The sequence below is a fragment of the Panthera onca genome, chromosome D4 (assembly GCF_046562875.1).
Source record: "Panthera onca isolate mPanOnc1 chromosome D4, mPanOnc1 haplotype 2, whole genome shotgun sequence".
Classification (NCBI taxonomy): domain Eukaryota; kingdom Metazoa; phylum Chordata; class Mammalia; order Carnivora; family Felidae; genus Panthera; species Panthera onca.
This window is the reverse complement of record NC_138351.1, coordinates 7,735,832-7,759,790: the sequence shown is the minus strand read 5'-3', so window position 1 is coordinate 7,759,790 and position 23,959 is coordinate 7,735,832. Positions and strand designations below refer to the sequence as shown.

Sequence of the window (23,959 nt, the reverse complement as noted above, 5' to 3'; positions counted from 1 at the left end):
AAGAGTGCAGGGGGAGAGAGAGAGAGTAAGGAGGACAGAGGATCTGAAGCGGGCTCTGAGCCGTCAGCACGGAGCCCGATGTGGGGCTCGAACTCACAAACCATGAGATTGCGACCTGAGCCGAAGTCAGAGGCTTAACTGACTAAGCCATCCAGGAGCCCGGAGAAAAAAATAATTTTTATAAATATGTGAAAGACAAGGAAAACCTACATGTTCAACAATATAAATTTAAGGATAATTAGAATATTCTGGAAAAACACATAGCTATTGAAAAAAGACAAACTACAGACAACAACGTATAGTCAAACAACCCCAAATATGATGTCCCTACTGTTTAGAGACTTTTAAGGACACATAAGTGAATTAATGGAATTCTTTATTACCATTAAAAAGAATGAGGTACCTCCAGGCTTTTAGAAATGACAACACAACAGTGATATTTGATGGGGGGAAGCCAATAAGAGAAGAAAATGTATGTGACACTATTATGTAGAAATTCCATATCTAGGTGTTCTGTCCACAGACAAATATCAAGAAACATGTTCACCAAATTATAAATAGAGGTTTTCTCATCATTTGGGAATGCTTTTTGCAGCAACTAAAAACCATAAAGCTATTTTCATCTTGGGAAGAGAAAAGGCAAAAACCCGTAACAGCAAAAATCAAAAAAGAATTCTAAATGTTTCTGAGTTTTAATGTTTATTTCTTTTTGAGAGAGAGAGAGAGTGAACAAGGGAAGGAGGGGCAAAGAGAGAGGGAGACACAGAATCCAAAGAAGGCTCCAGGCACCAAGCTGTCAGCACGGAGCCTGACGCGGGGCTCAAACTCATGAACCGTGAGATCATGACCTGAGCTGTAGTCAGACACTTAACCGACTGAGCCATCCAGGTGCCCCCTGAGTTTTAAATATTATCTCTCTCTCCCTCTCTCTCCCTCCCTCCCTCTCTCTCTCTCTCTCTCTCTCTCTCTCTCTCTCACACACACACACACACACACACACACACACACACACACGACTAAAATCACCAGGTAACCAGCCACACTGAGAAACCACGTAAGAGAACTGATGCCACCATGCAGAAGTTTAGCTCAGGTGCCCTGCCATTCAAGACACACAGGAAGCAGAGGCACCACAGAATGGTTTCCTCCTAAAGTCCCATGATTCTGGCAAGAACTGCTTCCATAAAAGGGTCAGATAGTAAATATTTTAGGCTTTGCAAGCCACGCGGTCATAACTACTCAACTCCAGCATAAACAAAGTCAGCCACAGACAATAAATGAAGCATGGTCGTGTTCCAATAAAACTTTTTGGACGATGAAATGTGGATTTTATATAATTTTATATAATTTTCCCATCACGAAATACGCATGTTTTAAATTTTTTTTCCAACCCTTCAAAACGGCCAGAACCGAAGACAGTTTGGCAGTTCCTTAAAAAGTTAAACGTGGAGGTACCATATGATACAGAAACTCTACTCCTAGGTATGAACCCAAGAGAATTGAAAACATGTACTCACACAACAACTTGTACGTGAATGTTGATAGCAGTGTCGTTCATGATATTCAAAAAGTGGAAACAACTCAAACGTCCATCAACCAGGAAACAACTCAAACGTCCATCGACCAACGAAGGGATAAACAAACTAGGCGTATCCATATAAAAGCACATTATGCATCCGGACAAGGAACAAAGTAACGATAACAGGCTACAACCTGGGTGAATCTTGAAAACATGCCAAATGGAAGAAGCCAGACACCAAAGGCTACATATTGTCTGGTTCCATTTACACTAAATGTCCAGAAGAGGCACAGCCATAGAGAAAGTAGACTAGTGGTGGCCAGGGCTGTGGGAAGAGGGAATAAAGGGTGACTATTAAGGACTACAGTGGTTTGGTTTTGTTTTTTTTCCAGATAATAAAAAGGTTCTGGAATAAGATGGTGGTGATGTTTGCAGAAATTTGTGAAGATACTTAAACAACTGAGTTGTACACTTGCAATGGAGAGGTTTATAGTATATGAATTAAATATCCAGTTTATGAATCTCAATTTTAAAAAAAAATAGAAATTTAGCTCACGAGTCACACAAAACAAACTGCAGGCTGGACTGGCCTACAGTTTACCAACCCCGTTCTGGCATCTAACACAGAAGATAGTTTTGGGTTCGCCAACAAAGCCAAAGGCAAAAACTTGAAAAAAACTGAGCCAAGCTTTTCTTATTTGGTGATAATTAAAGTCATGAAAAAATGGAAAGCCAAAGCGCCTTTAAGTTATGCTTACTGCCACCAGACCCATAAAGTTACTTCTGTGAGAATTGATAAAATTCAACACACTGGTCGGGGGGAAAGTGAGTGTTCTAGAAAGCACAACTTGTAAATACCAGTCCCCATTCTGTCGTGCCAAAATCCCTTCAAAATTAAAATAAACTGATTTAGAAATGCATTTATGGGCACATTACCTGGAGATACTAGCTGTATTAATTCAAACCTGGTTAGGAAGCCTAAAATAGAAAAAATGAGAGAGTTTTTCATAATTGCTAAATTCAAAATTGTCATAACATTCCATTTATAATAATAATAATAATAATAATAATAATAATAATGCCATATCAACAAGGATTCAGGTATTTCTGGACCCAGTAATCCAAGGGCATAGAGTGGGAGTAACTAAGTTATAAAAATAACATTTTGTGCCCTAAGAAGTATTGATGACATGGATGTAATATTTTGTCTTAAAAACGTATCCATAAATCACTGACATAAAAATCAGATTCTCATTTTAAAAATTCAAAATCCAACTCTTGTCCATCAACCTATACAAGTTTATCTTGCTTAAAACAGTATGCTCTCTGACAATATAAATGAAACATAAAATATAACATTTTTTATACTTCCCGAGCGCAAAGTATATTTACAAATAGTGAGCCCATGTACAAAATCTATAAGGACAAGAGTAAAATTCAAATCTGAAAGTAACTTAAACATAAATGGTATAACAATAAAAAATCGATAAAGATAATTCCCCCAAATTATAGAAGTGAATACATTTTAAAATAGACAATAATGGTGGCAATCATAGACGATTATAGTTAACTAATCCATATTATATATTTGAAAGTTGCTAAGAGGGTAGGTCTTAAATGTTCTCACCACAAGAAAGAGATGGCAGTTACATGATGGGATGAGTGTGTTAGCTCATGCTGTGGTAATCATTTTGCAATATCTAAGTGTATCAAATCCACATGTTGTATACCTTACACTTACATAATGTGATATGTCAATTATGTCTCAAAACAGCTAGAAGTCTGTATACAAGAAAAGTAAAATTCTCCCTCTGCAGACTTATGAAAAGCATGTGGATGTATGAGGACAGAATTTTAAATGCCAAGAAACGGACAGTTAAGGCAGTTTGTAATTTTAGGTTTTCCAAGTAGGACAATGGGAATGTTAAGCCCTCCATTTGTCTCAGGCTCTAAATCCCTTACGTTCAGTGAATTCTCACTATATCCCATGTTCATGGACTGGAAGACTTGATGTTGTTCAGATGGAAACATTCCTCAAATTGATCTACAGGTTCAAGGCAACCCCTATCAACATCCTAGTTGGCTCCTTTGCAGAAACAGACAAGCTGATCCTAAAATTCACATGGAAACACAAGAGAATCCAAATAGCAACAACTGCCTTGGAATGAAGAACTAAGGTGGAGGACTCACATTTCCTGATTTCAAACCTTACAAAGTTACAATAATCAAGACTGTGTGTTACAGGCATAATGACGGATATATGGATCCACAGAATACAAGTGAGAATCCAGAAAAACCCCTCATATTTACAGTCAGTTGATTTTCAACAAATGTATCCGGACTATTCAATGGGGGGAAAATACTCTTATCAACAGATGAGACCACATCCAGGACAACTGGATACCCAGATGCAAAAGAATGAAGGCGGACCCCTACCTCATGCTTATTTACAAAAATAAACTTAATAGGTGTCATAGGCTCAAATGTAAAAGCTAAAACTATAAAACTCTCAGAAGAAAACACAGACATAAATCTTTGTGACTTAAATTAGGTAATGGTTTTTTAGGTATGACATCAACAGCTCAAGTAAAAAAAGAAAAACGAATAAAACAGAATTCATCAAAATTAAAAAGTTTTGTGTTTCAAAGAACACCATCAAGAAAATGAAAAGATAATCCAAAGAATGGAAGAAAGTATCTATCATACATCTGCTATGGGACTTGCATCTATAATATACAAGGAATTCAATATGTTACAAGTTCATAATATACTACAACTCAATAATAAAAAGTCAAACAACCCCATTAAAATACAGGCAAAAGCTCTGAACACACATTTCTCCAAATAACAGATACAAACAACCAGTAAGCACATGCAAAAATGCTCAAAATCATCAAAACCACAATGAGATTTCACTCGTACCCACAAGAATGGCCGCCGATCAACAGGACAAGTAACAAGTGTTGACCAGGATGTGGAGAAATGGATCCCTCACGCGTTGCTGGTGGAATGTAATATGATACAGTTGCTTTGGTGCAGTGTCTCCAAAAATTAAAAAGAATTACCATACGACCCAACACTTCCACTCTGAGGTATAGACCCAAGAGAAATGGAAACACATGTCCACAAAAACACTGGTACACAAATATTCACAGCAACGTTGTTCATCATAGCCCAAACATGAAGAAACCCCAAATGTCCCTCAACCACTAAATGAATAAACAAAACGTGGCACAGCCATACCATGGAACGCTACTTCGCCACAGAAAGAAATGAAATACTGACACATGCTGTAGCAAAGATGAATCTTGAAAACATGCTAAGTGAAAGAAGCCAGTCACAAAGGACCACATATTATATAACTCCATTTATATGAAATATCCAGCATAAGCAAATCTATAGAGACAGAAATATTGGTTAGCAGTGCCCTAGGGCTAGGAGTGATAAGGAAGAATGGGTTTAGGGTTTCTTTCTATGGTGATAAAAATACCCTAAAATTAATTATGGTGATGGTTGCAAACTGGTACAGCCACTCTGGAAAAGAGTATGGAGTTTACTCAAAAACTTAAAAATAGAACTACCCTACGACCCAGCAACTGCACTACGAGGTATTTATCCAAGGGATACAAGTATGCTGTTTCGAAGGGGCACATGCACCCCCGTGTTTATAGCAGCGCTATTGACAATAGCCAAAGTATGGAAATAGGCCAAATGTCCATTGATGGATGAGTGGATCAAAAAGAATGAAATCTTGCATTTGCAACCACGTGGATGGAACTGGAGGGTATGATGCTAAATGAAATTAGTCAGAGAAAGACAAGTATCATATGAGTGCTTTAAGATACAAAACAGATGAACCTAAGGGAATGGAAGCAAAAATATTATAAAAAACAGGAAGGGGGACAAACGTTAGAAACTCTTAAATATGGAGAACAAACAGAGGGTTGCTGGAGGGGTTGTGGGGGGGGATGGGCTAAATGGGTTAGGGGCACTAAGGAATCTATTCCTGAAATCATTGTTGCACTATATGCTAACGAACTTAGATGTAAATTTAAATATTAATTAATTAATTAATTTTTAAAAATTATGATGGTCACATAACTGTATGAAGATACAAAAACCATTTAATTATAATATATAAACAAACAGAAGTGTACCATCAAATAAATCCCATCTCTATCTGGAAAAGGGTGTGTAATAGAATCAAAACCATGATTCAAATTTGACACAGTCTTGAATATAAGTATGGATCAAAATGGAAATATCACAATGCAGAATTAGAATACAGAATTTTATATCTGCACACACAATTACATACACCCAATAGTTGTTCTGCTTTGTTTTAAGAGCACTTACTTTCTAAAATCTCTGCTACAGCCCCAGGATCTATTGCATTTTCAAATACCTGCAGGAAAAAAAAAATGGTGAAAATAAATTTTCAAAGATTAATATATGCTTATAGAAACTGTAGGTTTTATCTTTCCAAACAATTAACACATGTCAATTCCAGCCATATAGTATTTTAAAATTCAACAGAAGTATCTTTAACGTGTACGCGGCTAAAAGTTCAACAAATGACTATAGAATGAGAATAAACACAATACCAAGTACAAGGAAAATCTGAGTTAGCTGACTCTACCCCATGCTCAAAATGTCACCAACTTGACCTAGTCTTATAGTTTGTGGCTAAAAGCACATCTGGCATCAACCTCAAAGAGTCTTGCTTGAATACCTAGAAAAACATTCTGCATACCACGGACACTCATTAAGTGATGTTAACTGAATAAACGACTCTAACAATTGGTTGTGCTAAACAGGAACCTCAGTACAAATTCTATGTGCAACACAAAAGAAAACCTACGCACCCTCCTACAGAACAAAATAACTAGAGAGAGGGAGAGCCTCATAAGTTTAAAGTATATCATGAAGCACAAGACAAACGTTGTGATATCTGCCTAGCGAATGCCAAATCTGCTTATTTTGTCCTTGAGCTAAAAGGGTCTGGGACAGGACTGAAATTGAAAGCACACCACGCCCGTCTCCCTAAACTCTGGAAGCCTGCATGAAACCAAAGTTTTCACCAGAGTTTGGTTTCAGGCATTAATGTTCTGATGTAAATGGTATTTAAACGTAAGCATGGTTAAAATCTGCTCTTGATCTAAAGCCAGGTCTGCTTTAACTACAAAAGTGGAGGCTATCCCCTGCAATCCGTTTTTGCCTTCCTGACCTAGATGTATCAGGGCAAATGTGGGTGAGGGTTTTTTTTCCCCCTAAAATATTTCAGTAATGGCATCCCTTCACTTCATCCATGTTTAAGGATTTTCTCAAGTATGACTCTGGGGAGTAAATGATCAACATGAACTGTTCAAACACAATGTCTCATACGTTCGTTATGAACAGTTTATTTATCCAATTGCTTTAGGGTGTTCAATTCTGGGTTACACAGAAGGTCCAGAGACGAGAAAATGATTTTGATACTTGCTGCATGCATTTGCAGCTGGAGAACAGAACAAATCCAAGAACACTAGAGCTGAATGGAGAAAGCTGGAATATGAACCCAAACTGCTCACACATGAGGGCAGTATTTCAGATTTTTAAAGAACCACATTTTATAAAAAGAAAAATGGCCCATGATACATGTTTGACCAGCAACCTTAAAGGCACAGTTCTGCAAGAGAGCAGGAGAGGCATCTAGAGTATGTGTGAGTCTCTCCTTCCTTTTCTACACATCAGGGATGTTGGACTTGATGACCTCCAAGTTCATTTACAGAATTATCATTCTGTGCTTCTTTGACTTTGTACCCTTGGGTTTCTTATAAAAAGATTTCTAAAGTCTTCTACAGAAGCAAACTTGATAAAAAGGAAATTCTTAGGGGAAAACATAGACTGGATTTTCACCACTCACTTCCTACCACTGCTAATATCTAGTAGAAGGAGGTTGCTTTCGATTCTGACTGTATGTCCCAAGGTAATAGCCATTTATTCTTCTCCTCTCTTATCTAACCAGTTTGGTAGACTCTGTTTAAATAAACAAGCTGTAATGTACAAAAATATTATCTACAGCCCTAGCCTGTTGGAAAACCAACCCTCATCTCATTGCCCATTCTCAGTTCAAAACATGTCATTTTCTGGGCAGCACCATCCAGACCTTTAAAAGTGATAGGCTCCATGCTTCCGATTCTGTGTCTCCCTCTCTCTCTGACCCTCCCCCCATTCATGCTCTGTCTCAAAAATAAATAAACGTTAAAAAAAAAATTGAAGATAAAAGTGATAGGCTACACCCTGGAGCCCTTCCCGGATTTGTCCCCTCTCCCAAAGAAGCAGCTCAGTGATATCATTTTGAAGGGAAATCATTAGACTCATCAAGGTTAAGACTGATTTCACCTCCAAATTCCAAAACAAAAACTTCAAAGGACCGCCAATGAGTCACAGTAATGAACTTCATATTCTAAATTGAGGCGGGAAGCAGGTTGATAAATGTTCTATTAATATCATGTTCCTATTCGTAGGAATGAAACCCAGTCTTTATCACTGTAGCTAAATAAACCAGGTATGGCCTAAGAATACTCAGTAAATCTGAAGAGGCCTGTTTTGTTACAGGATTTCAGGTACAGGGTTTTACTAATTTGAATCTAGTTTTTTTTTTTTGTTTGTTTGTTTTGTTTTTTTCGTTATTTCTCTGAGTCTACCAGTTTGTTTCTAAGGTCCATAATTCACTGATAATCCCTGTCATGAATGTAATGCAACTGACTCTAACACCTCCAGGAACTTTGAGAAAATGCTCTCTCTGCTCCAGTTAGAAAAATGCCATGGGAGTTCCAAGAATAGAAAACATCGACCAGGGTATTTAGCACTAGGTTGACAGCACTTGGCTCAGACCTACAATGTAAAAGCTATTCCTCCAACTACGGTGTGCTGAGGCCGCTTCAAGTCATTTTTTAAAGAAAATGTACCAAGTAACTTTTTAAGAACCGCGTTCTTTATAGGAACCATTAGAGGATCTTCAGACAGCAACATCTACATTTCTCCGTTTAGCAATGAGAAAGTCAAGATCACCTTTTCAAACCTCATGCTCTGCTGAATCATAATAGGGAACACAGAGGGAAAGCAGTCTGTCTCCAGGTACTGATTCAGGAGGTACACCCCAAGGTACACATCTTGCTTGTCGGGAAGGAACACCCCTGGACAAGAAATCTTAAAAACAAAGAAGAAGAGAGTAGAGAACAGGGCTTGGTTCGTTTCGTGTTTCAAGTGGAGCTGCGTTCCCTAGGCTCGCACGGACGCGGTGGAATTCGCCGCCCCGCCATCTCCCACACCTCCGCCTTCCTTGCCCCGTCCCCCGCTTCCCCAAGTGGAAACGCCAGTCTCCTCCCACGTCTCCGCCAGGTGTCACAATCGTCCTCTCGCCGGCCCTTCTCCCCGCCCCCGCGGGGATGGCAATGCGGAAGCGGAAGAGGCTGCAGGGCCGGGAGCCGCTCGCTAGGCCGGTCGGGTCCTGGGGTCCGGGCCCCCCGCCGCGATGCCGAGCCCCCGCAGGAACGTGGACGCACGCCCGCTGGCCGCCTCCGCCTCGAGCAGCAGCAGCGGCCCCGGCAGCCCGGCCCACGGCGGAGGCGGCGGCGGCGGCGGCGGCGGCGGCAGGTTCGAGTTCCAGTCCCTGCTCAGCAGCCGCGCGCCGGGCTTGGACCCCACCTGCACCCGGCTCCGCGCGTCCGAGAGCCCGGTGCACCGCCGCGGCTCCTTCCCCCTGGCCGGGGCGGGCCCCTCGCAGGCGCCCCCGGCCCCGCTCCCCGAGGAGGACCGCATGGACCTGAACCCGTCGTTCCTGGGCATCGCCCTGCGCTCCCTGCTGGCCATCGACCTGTGGCTGTCCAAGAAGCTGGGAGTGTGCGCCGGGGAGAGCTCGTCCTGGGGTAGCATGCGGCCCCTTATGAAGCTGCTGGAGATCTCGGGCCACGGCATCCCCTGGCTGCTGGGGACCCTCTACTGCCTATCCAGGAGCGACAGCTGGGCCGGGCGCGAGGTGCTCATGAACCTGCTCTTTGCCCTGTTGTTGGACCTGCTGCTGGTGGCCCTGATCAAGGGGCTGGTCCGCAGGCGCCGCCCGGCCCACAACCAGATGGACATGTTCGTCACCCTCTCGGTAGACAAATACTCCTTCCCCTCGGGCCACGCCACCAGGGCCGCCCTGGTGTCCCGGTTCATCCTGAACCACTTGGTGCTGGCCATTCCGCTGAGGGTGCTCGTGGTACTATGGGCCTTCATCTTGGGCCTCTCCAGGGTCATGCTGGGGCGGCACAATGTCACCGACGTGGCTTTTGGCTTTTTTCTGGGCTACACGCAGTACAGCATCGTGGACTATTGCTGGCTTTCACCGCACAATGCCCCGGTCCTCTTCCTACTGTGGAGCCAACAGTGACACCATCTCATTCATCATGCCACCAGGAGACCTGAAGGTTTCCACGTGCGACCATGCTGACAAAAACCAGCCGCACTCCTGCTCAGCCCTCTAAGGACATTTCAGGCTTCCTTTGAAATTTCAGGTGTCATTCCATCTTGATGGCTTGCTAGGCCGGAGAACGTGCTGGCCATTGGACCACAGCCATATTATGGAAAGCAAAAAAAAAAAAAAAAAACAAAAAAAAACCAAACCTCTCTATTACAACTCTCTATTTATTCAACAATTGTTTGTATCTCCAGAACAACTGCAAAGAAAACAAGCTGGGGTGATTATAATACTGCTGTTTTTTAAAAGTTGACATCGGTAAATTTTGTGTTTTGTAGTTATCCTGTAAGTCAACGTATCACCTGTAAAGTGAACTTGGGGGAAAAAAGCAAAACATGGTCTGCATTCTGTAAATGTACGTGCAGATGAGCCACCTACTAAGCCTGGTTCTTCTCCTGAGGTAGACTGTAGACAGTAGTTTAAGAGTCTAAAGCATGGGTTTTTCTCGCTGATTCCCTGAAAATCTGTTGCCACAGTGTCTTCTTAATCCCGATTTTCTTGATAAGCTTATTTTGTTTATTGTCTCTTCCCTCTTTGTGGATTGGGTAGGGAGAAGAGAGATTATAGTATATATCTTTCTTTCCTTTCCTCTACCTTCTCAAAAATTCTTTAAATAGATATATATCTCCCAGTACTCTCTCATGTTATCTTTTTGCATTCAGAGAACAAGCCAAGAACTTCCTTGAAGAAGCAGCACTTAATGTAGATATGGGCATATCTACAGTGCCAGTGGAGAAAGACTGGGACCATGACCAAATGTGTGATTCTATTGACAACAAATAGCGTGGCATGACAGAGGGCAGAAATCCCATTGAGGACGTCAGGAACTAAGAGTCTGGGGGTGAGCTTACCACATGTGATGGCAGGGGGCCAGTATGGCAGGAGATGGGACTGTGCTGCCCACTATCTCTACTGACAAAGAATGATGCTTCTCTACGTAGGTAATAAAATAGGAAAATGACTTGATTCTTTGCAGTGCAAGGGCATAAGCTTTCTCATATGTACCACAGGGATGACCCTGTATACTATGGTTTTTCGTACAGAATCCCATTTCCCTGTGCACAGCACACTTTAGGTAACAGTATTCAACTTGAAACTCATCAGGGGAGCCCACTGCTATACCAGGCTCAAGGTATAACTAACTCCTAAATTTGCCTTTATGGTGACCTTTACATTTAGATCGGTTTATCCATGGTGCCTCCCCAAATCACAAGACCAAAGACCACCAAACGCAGGATGGACTCTGCTCATTATTCTTTGACCAGGAAAGACCACAAAACGGGATGTGCTTTAAATGCTCCCTGAAAGTTCTCCCTGAAAAATGAGAACCTTTAAATTACCCGTGGAACCGGTGTTTTCAGAGAATGAGGAATTATTTTGACATTTATAAAGAGAAAGGATTATGGCCTTTGATCTGCCACATAGAGGTGAACACTAGAATCTGGAGAATAGCGTGACAAGTAGGTTCTGATTGGGTGGAAGTGTGAACCTCCTGAGCGTGAGAGGCACACTGAAAGAGGAACTCCTCAAAGTAAAATAAAGTCATTTGCATCCCCACAACATCTTCCAACGTGGACTACCTCTTCTCTCGCTGAATCAGCCCAACTGTAAAGCTCTAAGTGGTCTGCTTAATTGTTTAGCCTTAGAGAGATCTTTGTTTTAATCCAGCAATATTCGGGCCAGCTATTTTTGGAAGCAATGACATTTATTGCCTTTGCAGTGTTCACAAGTCTGAATATTGGGGGCTCAACACTAGGCTTCTCTTCTGGTCCCTGGAATCCCACATCTTAGTTGTCCAGACCTGACTTTGCAGGCTTTTAAAGCACAGATCAATTCAGCTGATGTTTCTGAAGCACTCTAAGTACTGTAGACTAGAAAACTGATTTTACTGTAATCGTGCACTGAGGCATGCTTTTTAAAACTTAAAGTAAAATAAACCAATAATGTTTGAATGGAGCGAGATGCAAACTGGTTTAATCTTTGCCTTGATGAGCAGGAAGACTGATTTATCACTCAGCTCCTCAAGAATTCCTTCCTCTTACTGCAGAATTTTGAGACTTGGCATTTGATGGAGCACAACTGATAGAGTCTGGTCCTATTTGCTGTTAGCAAAATGGGACAAATCCAGGAAATTTTTATCTTTCAGAACTGCATGTCTGATGAAAGCACAGCACGTGTCACTTGTACGGAGGCTGACAGATCTTCCATGGCCGTAACCCGTCGGCATTTCGCTTGTACTCACGGCCAGTAGAGACGCCCCTACAGCTGACAGGCAAAGCTGTATGACAGTCTGTCACCAACTACAGATGGAAGGATTGGAAAATATAAGCTGAATTAAAAGAAATGCCTGATCCCAAACAGGAACAATGCAGTCACTCTGCCACAAGCACCTCACTTGAGCAGGATTCAGTGGACAATCATAAAACAAGTGTTGGTTGATTGACTTCCCTTTTGGAATTAGCAAGCCAGAGCCATCTCTAGGGGAAATACCTTAGAATATATTCAATTGGTTCATAGAGGTGGCAAATTATCAGGAAGTCATTGGGCTTCATGGAATTAAACTCTTCCCTTGTTATTTAAAGGAGGGTGTTGTTGTTTTCTTTTAATTCTTTCACAAATCTTTATCCTGGAAAAAAATAAAATTTTTCTTGGACTTAATGCAAGGCTATTTTTTTTTTTTTTTTTTTTTTTTTAAATTTCAGAGAGTGCACTCAAGTAGGGGAGAGGGGTAGAGGGAGAAAGAGAATCTGAAGCAGGCTCCTCGCTGAGCACAGAGCCTATGAGGGACTCCATCCCATGACCCTGGGATCATGACCTCGGTGGAAATCAAAAGTCAGACACAACCAACTGAGCCACCCAGGCGCCCCCATTATTTTAAAGTAACAGAAAAATTTAGGATAAAGCTAACAAGTCGTTGGGGCTTGTTAACCCCAACGTGGGGGAGTTGGAAGGGGTTGGGCTGAATTAAGAGTTAAGAAATCAGGAAAGACCAATGTAGAGGATCTTAAGGACTGAGAGGTATGATCTGTCCCCAAAGACAATGATGTGTGTGGTGAGGTGGGTAGGAGGTGGTGAAAATGATCAAGACCATTTAGGAACCCTGGGCAGAGAGTGTGATTTGGGGCAAGGAATGGAGGTCGGTCGACTTCTCTTACCGCCCGGATCTGGAGTTCCACCACCACCTCCAGAGGCATGGTCCCCTGTGTGGGCGAAAAGCACTGGAATGAAAAGATCCTTTTGTGCTCAGCCCTGGGCCAATTTTTCTTGGTTTGGCTCAATCCCTAGGGCAAAGGTTCCCAGCAGCTTCCCCAGGCCCTTTATCCCCTGGTCTCGCCATCCGTCCCCCCGCCCTCCGCCCCAGCTCAGGTCCCTCCCACCGGGATGGGTCTCACACTGCGCGAGCTGGAGCCAAGGCTTCCAGAAGGCGGAAGCGTCGCGTTGCCATGAAAGCTCAAACTCGCAACCTTCCACCAGGAACGCGCCAGCGAGGCTCTGCGCAGGCGTGCGCGCCCCCGGCTGCCCCACTGGGAGCGCGGCGCGCGCCCGAAGTGGGCTTCCCAGGCTGTGCGCAGGCGGGAGAGCCCCAGCAGGTGCAGGCTTGGCGGCTGGATCCTGAGCTGCTGAAAAAGCTCCAGTTTCCCTTCCCCCAACCCTCTCCATCACCTCTCTTTATGGCCCCCATTGCTATGTTAAAATGTTCACAGAGTCCATTCTGAAAGGGGAATATGATCATGAGCTCCGTTATCATTTAAGTGCTACCCGCTTTTAGTAGCTGTAAGACCGCCAAGCCCCAGAATTTCTTTAACAGTTCAATTAATATAATAGCCTGTCCCTAAAGGTACTCTCTTGCTTACGAAATGTTATGTCCTTATGTTTGGTTTGGAAAACATGGCCCCCTTCAATAACAAGAAATTAACATGTTGCTTATTGGAAATACAAGGATAATTCCGAAAGAGATTTAAACGTTTGGTTTCCACGTTAGCCACAGTAGAAATATTTGTCAGTCTCTCTTTTCTGGCGTCTACTTAACCGGGAGCAAGCAGGGAGTTACATTATCTCCCAGTGGGTAGTTACGGTGGTTGCCAAAGGCAGGGCCACACTGTAAAAACCATCAGAGGGGACAGGCAGAGAAAAAGTTTTTCACCAGTACGGGAAATTGCTTTTTGTCCATTCACTGTATTTAACAGACAAAAAGACAGGAAAGGAGGCGGGAGTGACTGCTTCTAGCCAATCTGAAAAATCTGGGAGGGCCAGTGCTGTCTCTGGAAAGAAATCTTAAATTGTGATGAGTCATTTATTACTAAACTTTTGGAGATTTATGCCACCGCAGAAATCCAAGTGCACAAAGATGTTCTGTGACAAGAATTAGGCATTCTTTGGGAACCGGAGTTCCTTTCCCAGGAACAGAAAGACTCAGTATGATGAAGGAAGGTATATTATGTCCTTATCCAATCTTTGTTGCTCTGTCTGTCTGCATACCGAGAGAAACACAGGTGCGTGCTTTGCCCCCTGCAACATCCGGAGAACTGATTTGTTGACTCAGGACAGCGTGCCGGCACCCAGACCAGAGCGGGGATATACAGGATATACAGGAACATATGCAGGGATATACAGGGACATGAACTGTGTTGACCCTCACAGGTGAGTTACCACCACCAATGCTAAGTCATCATGGAGAGTAACAACCAAAACAGATGAATAAATAAGATGGATAGATGAATAAGTGAGATGAAATAAACAGATGAATAAATGAGTGGGAATCGATCTTTCTTGAGAACGTGCAAAGTGCTAGGCACATTGCATATGCTAATTCATTTCATCTCCACATTAACTCTTGGAGGAAGAGATTCTCCGTTTGACAGATGCAGGATCTGAGACCAAACAGCCTTTTCCCCAAGGTCACACGGCTAAAGGGAAACAGCCACACTTGAATCCAGGTGTGCCCTACCACATCACTGCCCCTGTGGCATAGAAATCCTATTGATTTCTACAGACACACTGCCCCATCCTGTGTTCTTCCTAGTCTTAATCGGACTCTCCTTGCTTGGCTCCTAGAATACAGCCCTTTTCTGGTTTCCCTTCAACTCTCTGGCCACTCTTTCTCTCTGTTCATCTTCCTCTACCTGGCTATGCAGTGTTTCCAGGTCCTTTCCTTTACATAATCTGTGCCTTTTACCTAGGGTGGCATACAATATAGGTATGGATAAAAACATGTATGCAGATTTACATATCACACCCAGGCCTCCTGATGAGGAGGCATCTCACTACTTTTATATTTATATTTATATTTATATTTCTCCTCTTTGTAGCAGCTGCCACAATAGCATTTCACATTTGTTCCTGTGATTGTTATTTTTCTCTATAAACTACGCGCTTTGCCTGGCTAAGAGTTTGTATTCGAAATACCTAGCTTAGCAGATGCTCAATAAATAGCTTTGAAGCGATGTTAAATGCAGAGCTGATCAAGGCAGTCTGTAGGGTTCAACGTACGTGGGAAAGGGGGTTCCCACTTGTTGGAGGAGGTCATCAAGAGGACGTGACCACTGGTTGACCCACAGGCGGGACCAAGGCAACTGGAAGTTCTGCACCCCCCCCCCCCCACTGTGCTTGGAATGTACATTCTACCCACCATTCCCTCAGTGGGAGTTATTTCAAGAACACAGGCCTTGAGAGAGCAAAATGCTGTTGAGACCATCTGGATCGTAAATGTGTCTGAATCCAGTTCCAGCTTCTAAATAAACTTCTAGTTTCTGGTGGGTGGGTGCAGATATCTACTCATCTGGTGGCCGCCTAAGACAAACCTCCTGTGTAAGTTCCCTTGCTTATTAAAACTGCCACCTACTCATCTTGAGTGGCCTGCCTCTTCCTTCAGTCTCTCACTGTCCTCCACAACTAGGAGCCAATTTCAGATATCACCCAGGGAAGCTCTGAGTTTGGGAACCAACACCACAACAGGGCAGACTAAATGGCACTTTGTAGCTAGCACTTTTTTTTTTAATTTTTCTTTATTTTTGAAAGTGGGATGGGTGGGGAGGTACAGTGAGAGCAGGGGAGGGGCAGAAAGAGAGGGAGACACAGAATCTGAAGCAGGCTCCCGGCTCTGAGCTGCCAGTACAGAACCCGACTTGGGGCTCGAACTCATGAACTGCAAGATCATGTCCTGAACCAAAGTTGAACTGTGAGATCATAACCGATTGAGTCACCCAAGTGCCTCCTTTGTAAGCTAGCACTTTGCAGGTTCTCAATAAAGATTGATTCCTCCCTTTTATTATGCTAGCTACTTCTGCTACTCTGCCGTGGAGGCTTACCAACTGAGTTGATAAGGAATATTTATACTCTGTTAATTTTCCCCACCGTGGTCACCTGAGCTACCATGGAGATGTAGAAGTTTCTATCATACATAGTGCCTTTGGCCCATCTTGCAGAGTAGTTCATCATCGAGACTGCCACCTTGGTGGCAGAAAACAAATCCCACTGAACAACTTCTATTCCCACAGTGTTTCTGCACTGCAGGCTGGTCAACAGTGATATCAGCACTGCAGAAATAACACATCAGCACATCCTGCTCACATCCTGGCCACTGCAAAAAAACAAAAAACAAAAAAAAAACAGGCACATGTCCCAAATGGGAAATTTCCAAAGAGTTAATTAGCAAAGAACAAAGGTGTAACAGTCAGACAATTATGGTTGCGAATTTTCCATTTAACTAAACACATGAATCTAAATCGTTTACACTAAATCGTAAACATTCCTCAAATAACGTAGAAAGGAATAGTCATATGGAGAAGGGAACTATGTATAAAAAAAGAAGGCTCTAATCTTATGGATGTTGGTAGGAGTGTAAATATATATTATGCATTACTTTTCTACAGCTATTGTAACAAATAACCACAAACTTAATGACTTAAAACAAGACAAATTTATTATCTGTTATTATTAGTTTCGTGGGTCAGAAATCCAACACAGATCTCACAGGGCTAAAAGCAAAGCTAAAAAAGCAGGGCTGCGTTCCTTGCCTTTTTCGTTTCCTTGTTTTTCCAGCTTCTGGGGTCACCTGCATTCGTTGGCTCCTAGCTCCCATCCTCCATCTTCAAAGCCAGCAAATTTGAGCTAATCTTTCCCACACTGCCACCTCTCTGGTTCTCTCCTCCACTTTTAGGGATCTTTGTGATGACTCTGGGCCCATCCAGATAACCCAGAATAATTTTCCTATCTTTTTTTTCATGTTTATTTATTTATTTTGAGAGAGAGAGAGAGAGAGACAGAGCATGAGCAGGGGAGGGGCAGAGGGAGAGAGAGAGAGAGAGAGAGAGAGAGAGAGAGAGAGAGAGAGAATCCCAAGTAGGCTCCATGCTGTTAGCACAGAGCCTGATGAACAGCTCAATCCCACAAACCATGAGATCATGACCTGAGCCAAAATCAAGGGCCAGATGCTCAACCAGCTGAGCCACCCAGAGGCCCCGATAATTTCCCTATTTTAAGATCTTGATTAGCAACCTTAATTCCATCTGTAATGTTAATTCCCATTTGCCATGGAAAGTAACATATTCATAGGTTCCAGGAAATAAGATGTGGATATCTTTGGGGACTATTATTCTGCCTACCGTGTATAACCTCTCTGGAGAGCAGTTTGTTAATGTCTATCAAAATTTTTCATTCAACTCAGCAATTCTACTGCTAGGAATGGGTGTGTATGGATATACTTCCACACATACACAAAAATACATGCTGCAGCATTATTTGCAGTTTTGAAAAAAAGATACTGGGAGTGCCTGGGTGGCTCAATTGGTTGAGCATCCAACTCTTGATTTCAGCTCAGGGCATGATCCCAGGGTCGTGAGATCAAGCCCTGAATGGGGCTCCATGCTGAGCATGAAGCCTGCTTAAGATTCTCTCTGTCTCTGTCTCTGTCTCTGCCTCTCTCTGTCTCTCTCGATCCCTGTACCCCTTTCCCCCACTCATACTCTCTCTAAAATAAAAAATAGTAATAAAAAAAGATACTGGAAACCACTTAAATGTTCATTAAGTAGGGTCAGGTTCAATCAATTATGCTTAAGCCTCAAGTTGGAATATTATGCAGCATGGAAAAAGTATGAATCTGAGATGCACATCTCAGCAATAAATCCTCTCGAAAATATAGGACTAAGGGGGCAAAAAGCATTGAACAAAAAATGTGTGGACTATGCTGCCTTTTGGAAGAGACAGGGCATATGATATGTATATACAGGCTTAGAATATTCCTAAAAGGATATGCTAGAAACACCTAATAGTGGATGTCTCTAGGGAGGGGACCTAGAGGAGAGAGAGAGAGAGAGAGAAAAGGAACTTCCTTTTCACTGAATATCCTTAGGTATTTTTTGAACATTTTTGCCAAGTATTTGCAGTATCTAATCCAAAAAGAAAACAAATTAAAACAGGTAGAAAACATAAAATAATAAAAAAGCTAAATGTGGCTAAATTAGGAGGACCAGGAACTGGATTCTTCAGCTCTTTGGGCTGTATCATATATACCGCATGCCATGGAAACATCCATGCAAGTGTGGTTGCTCTTCAGCTTCCAGTGCAGGATGTCTTATCTGGCGATCCCTGGCTGTCTCAGGGGTCCTACAACTCCTGGAATAATAGGCAACTTTTCCTTCATGTGCATATGTGCATTTTTCTGGGAAGACAGGCTGTCGTTTTTCTGAGTCAATCTGGAAGGGATAGAGTTAGTCAAACCAGGTTTTAGAATTACTGTCCTGCCCTCCAACCTGCCGTCAGTTCCTAGCACAGCAAAAAGAAGGGCCACCCGGCTTATCTGACAAAAGCAGCAAGTAAGGAAAAGGGGGCTCTTCTCTCCAGAACATTCATGCCCCCTTATTAGAGCAAAGTGTCTCTCCAAGGGCAGCTGTATTCAATAACAAGTGAAAAAGACTTCCAAAGTCCTGTTCTGGGACATTAGTTTATGTGGACTCAGATCCATTTGCTAGGCCTACATTCTTTTGATACAGTGAGTTATTCATTAGCAAATGTGAATAACACTAGCAGATTGAGTTTCCAAAGTGAGTTCTTCATTAGCATTTGTGAGAAATGCCTGAAAAGCAGAAGAAAAAACAAAAACATCCAAGTATATGAAACAATCTGGATTATTTCAGCAAAGGTGCATTTTCAAATCACCGATTTTTTTTTTTAAAGCACAGACCCAGTCTCGAGACCCAAGAAATAATTGCTTTATATCTGCCTTCTCCAAAATCTTTCTCTGAAATATCAACAATTTAGTTTTCTTACATACAGACGAGAAAAGTTTATCTTTCTAACTTTTACTCTGAATGTGTAACAGAGCTCAATGAACTGTGCTGGGCCCTTTCCTCATTTCTCATCAACTGCACAAAGATGAAGTTTATATTTTTTAAAAAGTTAATGAATGCACTAATTAATCTTAACGTCACTGAAAGTGACATCATGTCTCCCTATGTGATTGTAGAAACCACCCTATGCCAAGAAAGTTGATGTTGAATCTCATCAAGCCACTAGAGCTGCACTAATAAGATAGCCATATATAGCTATTTATGTTTAAATTAACTAAAACTAAATAAAACTTAAAATTCAGTTCCTCACTCACACTAGTCACATGTAAAGTGCCCAATAGCCACATGTGGCTAGTGGCTACTGTATTGGACAAGGCAAGTAGGATATTTCCATCATCACAGAAACTTCTATTGAACAGTGTTGCTCTAGAGCTAACTTGACTTATTAAAGGAAATATGGTGGATACATCTGGAACGTAGGACATTCTACAGGACAACTGATCCAATTAGTCTACAACAAGTCAATGACATTGAAGAAGAAAAAAAGGAAAGAGTCAGGGGAAATGCTCTAGATTAAAAAATACTCCAGAAATCTGACAATCAAATGTAATACGTGGCCTTCATTGGGGCCTTGATTCAAACAAACCAACTTAAAGAGAATATTTGAGACTATTAGGAAAATTTGATTATGGTGTGGGCATCGGATGATACCAAGCAATTAATTTTGACAGGTATGGTAACATCTTTGTGTTTATGTAAGGCAAATTTCAACATTGTTTAGAGATGCATATTAAAGTATGTCGTAGCAGGGGTGTCTGGTTGGCTCAGTCAGTTAAGGGTTGGACTTCAGCTGAGGTCATGATCTCGTGGTTCGTGAGTTCAAGCCCTGCATCAGGCTCTGTGCTGACAGCTCAGAGCCTGGAGCCTGTTTCAGATCCTGTGCCTCCCTCTCTCTGCCCCTCCCCCCACTCGCGCTCTGTCTCTCTCGCTCTCAAAAATAAATATTAAAAACATTAATAAAGTATGTACTAGTAAAATGATCTGATGTCTAAGATTTTATTTTCAAATACTCCAGCAAATGAAAAAAAGGAATGGATACAGCAAATGTAGCAAAATTTTCACAACTGTTAATCTGGGTGATGGATATATAGTGGTTATCATAATTCTATATTTTTGTGTATAAAAATATTCATAATAACAATTTAAAAATATTTAATATACACTTAAATAAGAAAAGCAATCACATCCTTATGTGAGCTTCCTTCTGTCCTAAAATAACTCGTCAAGAGGATTCTTAGTGGCATCACAATGAAATGCCCTACAGTAGAACTCGTACATACACTTAAAGAGATAACAGGGTGGACCCATTTCCCTCAAATGCAGATAAGAAAATCATCGAGGTGTATGATACTTTCCAAATGATTCAGAGAGAAATCCACTTAAAGAAAAAAGCAGCACTGTATTACCAGAATAGCGGCCTTTGCGTAAATATACAAAACAGGAACTGGCAATTTGAGTATTTCTTTAAGTGCCCATACTTCTCCAGAATTTCCCCAAGTATCAGGAAAGCTTTCAAGGAAGGAATTAAATTGCAACTGCACAGCTTTTAACAATCTTGAAGTCATTTGGGATCTGAACTCACACATGGGATCTATTTCACAAACTTTATTAGAGTTTATGAGTCAGACTCATATGTTACTCTTTGGCTTCTACTTTGATTCACTGGCTTTTGTAGGCTCAGTACTTATTTAATACCACACAAACTCTTCCACAAGGACTGCCGTTGGGCATTCTGGACTACACAGTCCATATCCTTCCATTTTAAAGTAATTTCTTTTCAAGAAAAAGTAATTTGCTCCTCTGAGTTTCAGCTGACTAGTTCTATGTCCGTGGGGGCAGTAGACTAATTATGACCCAAAGCAGTTTCCAAGGAATTATATTTATTATCCAATATAAGAAAGTAGAAAAGAGTTTGATTTAGTTCCAAGACTTGTAAAATGTATCCACTGAACCTGGGCACGGGATTTAGGCCCCAAAGTCAGCAATGGCTAAGATGATGTCATTATATCCACCCCTTCTTCTCCTACCAAAATATACCTCTTTTCATTCCTTTTCACCCTCTTCTGTCTTTATCTAGTCCTACACCTTTCCTCTTATCCTTGTTTCCATTCATTCATTCCTCATGCATCTATCGACACATATGTATTGAATACCTACTGTATGCTAGGTACGGTTCTGGACAATGGAGGTACGAGGGTGAACAAGAAACAATCTATGCCTTTGTGGGCTTTATATTCTGGTGGGAGAAGACATATAATAAATAAGTGAACCTAAGATAATAACGGGGTGATAGATACTAGGAAGGAATTTGGGAGTTGGGGGTGAAAGAGAAGGTCATAGGTTAGAGAGGGAATAAGAACCTAATTTAGACCCAGTGGACAGATCGGCCTCTCTAAGGGCATGACATTTGATCTACGATCTAAAAAAATAAGCATGACCACTAGCCGGACTTTTAAGTACCAGAGAAAAAATATCCCAGTGCTGGGAGCAACAAATGTAAAGGGCCATGAGTCAGGGAGGGGATGGATATGTTTGAGAAACTGAAAGGAGGCCAATGAACATACTAAGAGAGATCTGGGCGGGGGGCAGAGGGGGTTAAGAAGTGACACCGAAGAGGTAGCCGGCATTAGATTACATGGGAACTCAAAGTTATAGCAGACAATGTGGCTACCTAATAGTCATAAGCCCTCTTCCTTGCTACTGGAGCACCGGTTTTGCTTGGGTGGCAATGCATCTAGCTCTGGGGAATGAATCATTTATTTAACCAGTTCGGGACAATGAGCTATAAGGGGAAGTCACTGGAAGCTTCTGAGAAATATATTTTTTTAATTTTAATGTTTGTATTTATTTTTGAGACAGAGAGAGACAGAGCACGAGCAGGGGAGGGGCAGAGAGAGAGGGAGACACAGAATCTGAAGCCGGCTCCAGGCTCTGAGCTGTCAGCACAGAGCCCGACGCGTGGCTCGAACTCACAGACCGTGAGATCATAACCTGAGCCGAAGTCCGACGCTTAACCGACTGAGCCACCCAGGCACTCCTGAGAAACATTTTTATGTCTCATAGTAGAGCCACAAGTAAGTAAAGCTGTTTGCCTCCTCCCTCTTCCTGCTTTGGCTGTTGTCGTGTTTCGATGTGACATACAGAGCTGTGGCAGGCCTGGGGATGAGGGTCAACAGACTTAGGATGGTGGAAAAGAATAGAAAGAACTGGAGTCCTTGATGACATCGCCAAACTGCTAAACCAATCCTGAGAACACCCATCTTCATCCTTTTTCGCTAAAGAGAAAATAACTTTCCTTATGGTTTAAGTTTCCATTAGCTGGGGTTTCTGTTTCTAGGGTTGAAAGCATTTAAATGATAGAGCGGGGGTGTGACACGATCTGATTTATATACACGTATTTTTAAATCTCTTCGGCAACCGTGTGAAGATATTTGTAAGGAGCAAAAATGGAACAGAGGCATGAAAGATTAGAGTACTAGTAGCGTGTAGTAATTCTGAGGAAGGATCCTGGTGTCCTGAGCTGGGGAGGAAGCATTACAGCCGGAGAGTAGACGGATTCCAGATGTGTTTGAGGGTAAAAATAACAAGATTTGCTGTTGGTTCAGAAATGGGAGGTGAAAGGGAGGGGATGAATGAAAGCCACCCTCTTTTGAAGTTGGTGGTGCTGCTGCTTATTGACATGGAGAAGATAGGAAGAAGTTTGGGGAAGGAATGGAATCAAGAGAGGTTTTTTTAGGGAAATGTTAAATTTAAGATGCGCATTCAAAGGGAGATGTCAAGTCAGCAAGTAGACAAATGAGTCTGAAATACTGAGGTTAGGTCAGGGCTTGAATTTCAATTAGTGAGTTGTCAATACACAGATGTTATTTAAAGCCAGGGAACAGACAAGGTCCTCCCCACTGGCCAAAAATTGAAGAACTTTAAAATTAGAGGTCATTTAGAAGGGGAAGAGGCTGCCAAAGAGCCTGAGAAGTAGTGAGACAGGTAAGAGGAAAACCAATATTGAGCTTACTTTAAGCCAGGCACTGCTCAAAGCACTTTGTGCCTTCATGGAAACAAAGAGAATTTCTTCCTCCTTGTTTTCTCCTGTGGCTTTTCCTAACCCAAAAGGTTTAGGCACACTGCTTCTCAAATTTTATTTGTAATTATTAAGGTATACGCACTGAAAAATATTCAAACAGCTTAACACAGGAATGCTAAAAATGAAAAGCAAAGAAACTCAGAAACTTTCCTCCCCAGCCTGATCCACCATTAACAATTCTTGTTTACCCTTCAGGAATTTTCTAGTATATGTGCTGCCAAAGCGAGCACTACCCTCCAGGAATTTTCTATACACACGCACACAAATTGGATCCTTCTCTTGAAAGGTAGATGTAGATATACACACAAATACATATACATACATACATATATATATATACATATATATACATATATATATACATACATACATATATATATACATATATATACATATATGTATATATATATACATATATATATATAATACTGCAATTTTTTAAATTCATCACATTTTGGAGATTTCCTGTATCAGCACGTATATATCTACGTTTTAAAGACTGATAA

At 41.8% G+C, this 23,959-nt stretch overlaps 2 protein-coding genes across 4 annotated transcripts in view; one reads left to right on the top strand and one right to left on the bottom strand.

The window, feature by feature from the left end:
- SPATA6L (spermatogenesis associated 6 like) overlaps nt 1-13,225 on the bottom strand; it is a 47,316-nt gene extending 34,091 nt beyond the window's left edge. The window contains 4 exon segments of the mRNA XM_060610176.3: nt 2,456-2,497; nt 5,876-5,924; nt 8,576-8,713; nt 13,181-13,225. Of these exon segments, the coding sequence (XP_060466159.3) occupies nt 2,456-2,497; nt 5,876-5,924; nt 8,576-8,713; nt 13,181-13,219 (268 nt within the window). The 5' untranslated portion in view covers nt 13,220-13,225.
- Nucleotides 8,733-12,683, top strand: PLPP6 (phospholipid phosphatase 6). Of its 3 annotated transcripts, none has more exons than XM_060610179.3 (2): nt 8,733-10,245; nt 10,688-12,683. In XM_060610179.3, exon 1 carries the CDS (start codon nt 9,039-9,041, stop codon nt 9,936-9,938), a length of 900 nt encoding a protein of 299 aa, XP_060466162.2. In that variant the 5' UTR covers nt 8,733-9,038; the 3' UTR covers nt 9,939-10,245; nt 10,688-12,683. The 3 variants fall into 3 exon arrangements, with proteins under 3 accessions (XP_060466162.2, XP_060466160.2, XP_060466161.2); XM_060610177.3 differs by having other exon boundaries at nt 8,733-10,283; XM_060610178.3 differs by having other exon boundaries at nt 8,733-10,866; nt 12,172-12,683.
- Nucleotides 13,226-23,959: the final 10,734 nt, after the last annotated feature.

Coding starts and splice junctions, on each gene's coding strand:
- PLPP6 (XM_060610179.3), top strand. CDS start 9,039: ATGCCGAGCCCCCGCAGGAACGTGGACGCACGCCCGCTGGCCGCCTCC.